General features: G+C 30.2%; 1 protein-coding gene across 1 annotated transcript; it reads right to left on the bottom strand.

Annotated features, from left to right (window-relative positions):
- Positions 1-2345: 2345 nt before the first annotated feature.
- Positions 2346-4397, bottom strand: LOC133325282 (acyl-protein thioesterase 1). The gene is made up of 5 exons (XM_061534069.1): positions 4347-4397; positions 4140-4171; positions 2705-3092; positions 2479-2634; positions 2346-2413 (listed from the first exon to the last, which is right to left on the bottom strand). The coding sequence occupies exons 1-5, from the start codon at positions 4395-4397 to the stop codon at positions 2387-2389; spliced, it is 654 nt and encodes a 217-aa protein (XP_061390053.1). The 3' UTR covers positions 2346-2386.
- Positions 4398-7590: the final 3193 nt, after the last annotated feature.

The following is a 7590-nucleotide window of genomic DNA, read 5'->3' on the forward strand; positions in this document are numbered from 1 at the left end:
TTCAAATTAAATTAGAAAAAAAAATAAAAAACAAATAAAAACAAATAAAAAATTTAACAAAAATTAAAAAAAAACGAATAAATTTAAAAAATAATCACATACAAATTAAAATGATTCCAATAATAATAATAAAATATTAATAAAAAACATTTCAAAAAGGACGAATATTTTACAAATATTAGACCGTGATTAAAAAAAAAAATATTTTTATAAAAACTAAAGAGTTGGATTTTATTACAAAAGCTATTTTACATTTTTTTAAAGAAAATATTCTCTTTAAAAAAACCCTAAATTTATAAAAAAATCTGAGCAAAAAACATTAAAAATAGATTTTTTCTTTTGTCTAATTCAGAGCTGATATTTTTAGCGAAAATATTTTACAAATCCAAGGCTGATAAAAACGTTTTTTTTTTAATTCAAAATGAGTGCGGATTTTTTTTAAATTGATGATTTTTTTAAAATGTTTTTTTTTAAGAATCCCCGCTTTTAAATAATTTTTTATATTATTTTTTCTCATAAAAAAAGGATATTTTTTCAAATATAAAATGAGCGCGAATTGTTTAAAAATTTTTTTTTAAGATCAAATCCGAATGAAATATTTTACAAGTCCAATCAGAAGTTTAACAACCTTCTTACAACAGTTTAAAACAGTTTTTTTTTAAATTCAAAATGAGTGAGAAATTTCTTTAAATATTTTTTTAAAGATCAAATCAGAATTCCAATTTTTTTTTAAATGAGATTTTTAAGGATCCCCGCTTTGAAATGATTTTTTATATAATTTTTTTTTATAAAGTATTTTTTTTTCAAATTTAAAATGTGCGCGAATTGTTTAAAATACTTTTTTAAGATCAAATCCGCATGAAATTTTTTACAAGTCCAATCAGAAGGCTGTTAAAAAAGATAATAGCGGGTATAGATAAAAACCGTTTCTTTTTTAATTCACAATGAGTACGATTTTTTTTAAATATATATTTTTAAGATCAAATCAGAATTCAGATTTTTTTAATGAGATTTTTTAAGGATAAGGATGATTTTTTATGTTAATTTTTTTATAAAGTCTTTATATACCCCATATGGGGTATATAAAGACTTTATGGGTCTTGGGTCTTTTTATACCCCATGTGGGCTGTATAGAGACCATAGGTCTTCATATACCCCATATGGGCTGTATAGAAACCATAGGTCTTTATATACCCCATATGGGCTGCATAGAGACCATAGATATTTTTCAACACCTTTTAGGTGAAAATTTTTTCGGGACCTATCAGAGTCAAAAATCCCTTTAAAATTGATTTTTTTAAACAAGGTTTATCGCAGGACAATTGGAGCCTAGAAATAATCATTCTTCTTCTGTTGGCTGATACCCTAAGAATTATAATTCAGCATTAGTAGACCCTATTTTTCCTCAGAGTAGTATACCTGAAGAGCCTCCTCTTTCACACATGTCCCGAAGATTTTTATTCTTATGTATTTGTATGTGTGTGTTGGTAACCAATTTTGCAAAATTTTTTCCAAATAAGAAATTTGTAGTACACTAGACTTTTGGTTTTTTCAGTTATATTTTTATTTAGACTATTTTCTTTCTTACTGTTGTTGTTGTTGCGGTAATATTATTTTACTTCATTTTAATAATAATTCATGTTACGAATAGTTAGCCGTATTTTTTTTCTATAGATATATATTTTTGTTTGTTTCAATAAATAATGTTGTTGTTGTTTTACAATTTGCATTCAATAAAGAGTGAGAGAGAGAGTTTGAGTATTGTGGCGAGGGGATACAATACTATTATTTTACTTTTTTTTAAAAATACAAACTAGTTTGTGTTACAGTTTGTAAAAAAGGCGGGAATAAAAACAAAAAAATAAATAGAAATTGGAGGGAGGAGAAATAATAAAAAAAACTAAAGAAAATAATTTGTTTACAGGAACTTTGTTTTAAAACAAATATGGGACGGTCTATTTTTTTGTTGGGGGAGGATTGAAAACATAATTTTAAATCTTGCCTTTTATATAACTATATAATAATATACTATAAATTACAATATATTTTTTAATTTGTATTTATAGTTTGGAATAGAGTTTGGAAATGCCGCCATCATAATGGAATTTTTTTCTATATTAAATTGCATTTCTCTATTAGTTATCATTTTGTTACTTGCTTTTTATTTATTGCCAATGTTGTGGGTATTTTTCATTTTTGGTTCTATAATTCATTCATTTCAAAATGGTGGTAAAATAAAATAAATTTCAATTTATTTTTTTATATAAATTTCTTTATAGATGCTTACTAATTTTTGTTTAATCTTTTCTGGTTTACAAAAGTCAAATACTTTTGGGGGCAGAAACAAAGAAAACCCAAAAATCAAGATAAAACATGAGTTTTTAAATTAATTTACCCATTTAGCAAGAATGTCCTGTAACAGAAAAAAACCAGATTAAATACCAAAATATGAAAAAAGTATTTAAAAAAATCTCTAACCTTCATATCATCCATTTCCTCTTCCGAAGATGAATGCGACAAACCATTGTAGGTTTTGAAGGTAACATTTTTCATAAAGTTCTTCAAATAGCTAGCACTCAATTGGCCAAATTTATAGGGTACAACGGGATCAAAGTCACCATGGCATTGGAAAATCTAAAAAAAAACCAAATTAAAAAAAAAATCATAAAAAACAACTACAAAAATCAAATCATTTTTCTCTTACCGGTATTTCATCGGAATTTGTTTTGAGCCCAGGGAATTGTTTATGCAATGGCAGCCAACAGGATAGAGCCACAACACCGGCCAGCGGTTTGTTGTAGGTTAGGGCCGAGTACAGGGCCAAGGCTCCACCTTGTGAAAAACCCCCTAGAACAATACGTTCAGCTGGCACCCCTTTTTCAATTTCGGTATTGATCATGGTATGGATATTCTGTGAAGCTTGCTTAATGCCTTCCTCATCTTCAGGGCCGGAAATATCCAAAGTTTTTAAATCAAACCATGATGGCATACGAAAACCAGCATTTAATGAAACGGGTTGTGTTGGTGCCGTGGGGCAAACCACTTTCATGCAGGCTGGACGTATGGCAGCCAAAGCACTGCTCCAACCATGGCTGAAAGGAAAAAAGAAAGCAACGTTAAAAATAGGTAAAATAAAGAAATGGGAATAATATAATTCTATGAGAGACCTCATAGAGAATTTCTAGTCAATTAGCGCTTCATAGAGATTTTCTATTTATAGGAAAACTACAAGAGGTCAAAGAGACTATATAGACCACATTGGCTGTATAGCGACCATAGGTCTTTATATACCCCATATGGGCTGTATAGAGACCATAGGTCTTTATATACCCCATATGGGCTGTATAGAGACCATAGGTCTTTATATACCCCATATGGGCTGTATAGAGACCATAGGTCTTTATATACCCCATATGGGCTGTATAGAGACCATAGGTCTTTATATACCCCATATGGGCTGTATAGACACCATAGGTCTTTATATACCCCATATGAGCTGTATAGAGACCATAGGTCTTTATATACCCCATATGGGCTGTATAGAGACCATAGGTCTTTATATACCCCATATGGGCTGTATAAAGACCATAGTTCTTTATATTCCCCATATGGGCTGTATAGAGACCTTGGGTCTTTATATACCCCATATGGGCTGCATAGAGACCTTGGGTCTTTATACAGCCCAATTGGGCTGTATGGAGACCTTGGGTCTTTTTAAGAACCAATTGGTCAGTATGAAGTCATTGGGTCTTTATAAGGACCAATTGGTCAGTATGGAGTCATCGGGCCTTTACAAGGACCAATTGGTCAGTATGGAATCCTCGGGTCTTTATAATGACCATTTGGCCTTTATGGAGTCCTCAGGTCTTTCTAAAGACCAATTGATGTTTATTAAGCCGAAAGGGGTCTGCATAGACATAGAAATATATTTTTTTGCTTCCTTTCCGCACAATCCAAAGTTCAATCTTGATAAGGAAAATACTGGCCGCTTAGAATAACTTTAGGTCTCTGTTTTACATCATGTACATACATACATACACACCACAGATGCTTTGTGATGACATACAAATAAAATTGATTAGATTATTTTTATATAGAAATAAATGTCAAAGTAATACAATTATTAACACTCTACATACCCAGTATCGCCAAGACCATGCATAAATATCAACTGTAATTAGAAGAATTGGCATGAGAAAAAAACAGTACGAAACAGAAAAAGAAAAGGGTGGGTAGGTGGTTAAAAAAAATGACATTAACCTTGTTATGGTTGGTAAGGTTCGTTTGTGGGAGGAGAAGGAGGTGGACCGACAAAAAGTCAATAGTATTTGTAAAAAGAAACTTACCGTAGCCGTATGTTTGGCTGTAGCCTCTATAATAACGGGTGCAATGGACATTGTGTGGACTTGCTTTTCGAATTGATGGGGAGAAATTGGTTAAAAAGAGTTCTGACTGGCTTCCTAGTATTGCTTGTTGTTGATTGTGTGTGATTTTTTTATCTCTTATGGATCCAGGTACACTTTTTTTCTTTTGCTCACACCAAATTGTGGCTCTGCTGCTGATAATGTTCAATGCTATGCAAATCACAACACGTTATAACTACAATAAAAAAACAAAAAAATTACAAATTATTAATCAAGTTTTTTCGTGATTTAACCTAAAGCGGTCCATAATTAATAGTTCTCGTACGCCACCAGGGCAAATTTATGTGCAAAATTGATTTGGCTTATGAAAGAACTTCGAGACATGTTTAGGCATGTGTGCAAATGCACTTCTTTTGCTCATAACTTGTTATTTATTAATAATTAATGACTTTAATTAATTGTGTATTGTTTAATTAATATTATTTATTGTTTTTTTGTAATTATTACCTATTTATTTTTTGTTAAAAATCTTGAAATTATTGCCGAAAAAATTGGGGTAATTTTACTATCTGCATCAGCTGTGTGACAGTTGCTGTCACAGCTCTACGTCATGGCAAAGGGGATAGATGCTCTAATCATGACGCCCAGCGTTTGGAGTCAGTTGTAAGGGGTGCAACGTGTATGAAAGCGTATGACAAGTGGCAGACAATGGACTTTTCAGTAGAAAATTCATGTTTTTGGATTATTTAAACATTTTTTTGTGGGTTTTGAGTTATTTAAAAAAATGTATATAATAAAATGGATGTTTTTAATTATTTAAAAACTATTTTTTTTATTTTTTATGTAATTTAAGGCATAAAAATGTAAATAATGAGTGAGAAATAAATATGCATTAAAAAATGTACGACCAAATTTGAGATTTTTGAAAAAATGTTTAAAAAAACCAGCACACGTCTTATTGGACCTTCGAAAAATGTTCATTAAAAACTACAGACTAAAGGGTCCAACACCTTAAAATTAAATCCAAACCCAGTTCGGCTGGTTGAAAAACAAAAAGATTCTTTAAAAAATCGATGCTATTTTAAAGTTTTGAATAATAGTCTTTAATTTATTAAATGCATTAGTTTAATTAATTTCAAGAAAAAACTAAAACGAATTTCAAAAAAAAAGAAAACTAAAAATACTCCATTAAATTATGGCCACCATTCTGCCGAAGTTATTTCAAATCTTCCTCGACGCGCGTAAATATTTCACAACATTTTGCAAAACGATAAAGTTCCAGCGGATTTAATACCCTCGGTTGTTGTGCCTTTTTCTTTAATTCCATTAGCCTCAGCTTCAATTGCAAGGTCAAAGATTTACGCAACTGCGTCATATTGTACAGTTTCAAGATCATTTGTGACCGTTGGGTATTCAGCAGTGGAGACGCATCATCATTGACAGTTTTCGAATTCTTCTCTTCATTCTTTTTGTCATCATTTTTCATTTCAGAATTTTTGCTTTCATTTTCATCATCATTGTTCGAAATTTTATCAATTTGATATTTCAGTTCCATTTCCCGATATTTAAGGTTATTCAAAAACCAAGTGGTGGCCAGCATTGCTACCGAAACACGAATAGCAGCAAATTCGATATGAAATTTTGATGCATTATTTAGAGCTGTTTTTAGAAAATCTTCAAATTCTTTATTCGCCTTTTCCATTTGGCTTTCAATGGTTTTCTTCACGGTTCTCAAATCCGACATTTCCATTTTTGAGGTAAAAATATTTTATTTTTTTACTTTACTTAGAACGTAGCGATTACAACGAAGCTCGCTGTTAAATGCAGTTTCGAGAAATGATTCACAGTTGGAATCTGGGTATTGATAAAGGGGAATTCCCATATTTCTCAGAGTGTGAGGGAATTTATTTACAGGGTGACACAGTTATGACAAAAAATAATTCGTGACTGTGGCAACATTTGTAATAGCCATGACAAGTTCGAGGGTGACACATCGAAACAATCTATTTCAACGTAAAACGATAAATTTTGGTTATAACCTACACAAAAACCCGAAGAACCGGTTACAAGACCTAAAATGTTATATGAAATATGTTTAATATATTTAACAACTCATAATAAAAACAGAATAGTAGCAAAAAACAGCATATTAAACCATACAAAAACTTTGAATCAAATAAAAAACCGAATAATCGGTTCCAGAAAAAACCGAAATTTTAAACGAAAATTTTCAGTTTTGTTTAATTCGAAAGCCCCAAACAAGAATTTCAAAAATATTACCAAAAAAAGTTGGAAACATTGCAATAACCGACAACAAAAAACCGAATAACCGGTTTAAAAACCCACGATTTTATAAACATTTGGAAATTTATAAAACAAATCATAATGAAAAAGTAATCCTACTAAAAACTACTAATGAATCCATTTAAAAACACTAAAAAAATGCAAAAACCGAATAATCGGTTCCAGAAAAACTGAGATTATTGAATGTAACAACTCATTTTTCGAAAGCCCCAAGAAAGAATTTAAAATATATTACCAAAAACATCGGAACCTTTACAATAACAGACACCAATAAAACCGAATAACCGGTTTATTTATAAAACAAATCAAATTGATAAATGTAAGACTAGCAAGAAAACAGTAATTTATCTATTCAAAATCACGGAAGCAATACAAAAAACCGAATAACCGGTTCCAGGAAAACTGAGATTTTTTGAATGTAACGACTCGTTTTTATTTAATTTGAAAGCCCCAAGAAAGAATTTCGAATATATTACCAAAAAAAAAAATCGGAAACATTACAATAACCCACACCAAAAACCGAATAACCGGTTACATAACCTACGATTTTATATAAAATATTGTCAATTTATTTAACAAATCGTTATGACAAATGTTATACTAATAAAAAACACCGATTAAACCTTCCTAGAATACTGAAAACAAATAAAAAACCGAATAACCGGTTTTAGAAAAACGGGAAATTTTTTGACAAAAAATCCGATTTTAATGATATATATAACTTTTGTAACATTCGGAACCGAATGGCTACCATAAGCCTATAAAATATTCGAATAATTATAATAAAAAAAACGAATAACCGGTTATAAAAATTTCTGATTTTATATAAAATTTTGCAAATTATTACACAAAACGTAATGAAAAAAGTAATACGACTATAAAATACCAACTATCTCTTTCCAGAGTGCTGAAAAATAAACAA

This window comes from Musca vetustissima, unplaced genomic scaffold (genome assembly GCF_032173495.1).
Source record: "Musca vetustissima isolate MV318-11 ecotype Yass unplaced genomic scaffold, APGP_CSIRO_Mvet_v1 utg16188, whole genome shotgun sequence".
Lineage (NCBI taxonomy): Eukaryota > Metazoa > Arthropoda > Insecta > Diptera > Muscidae > Musca > Musca vetustissima.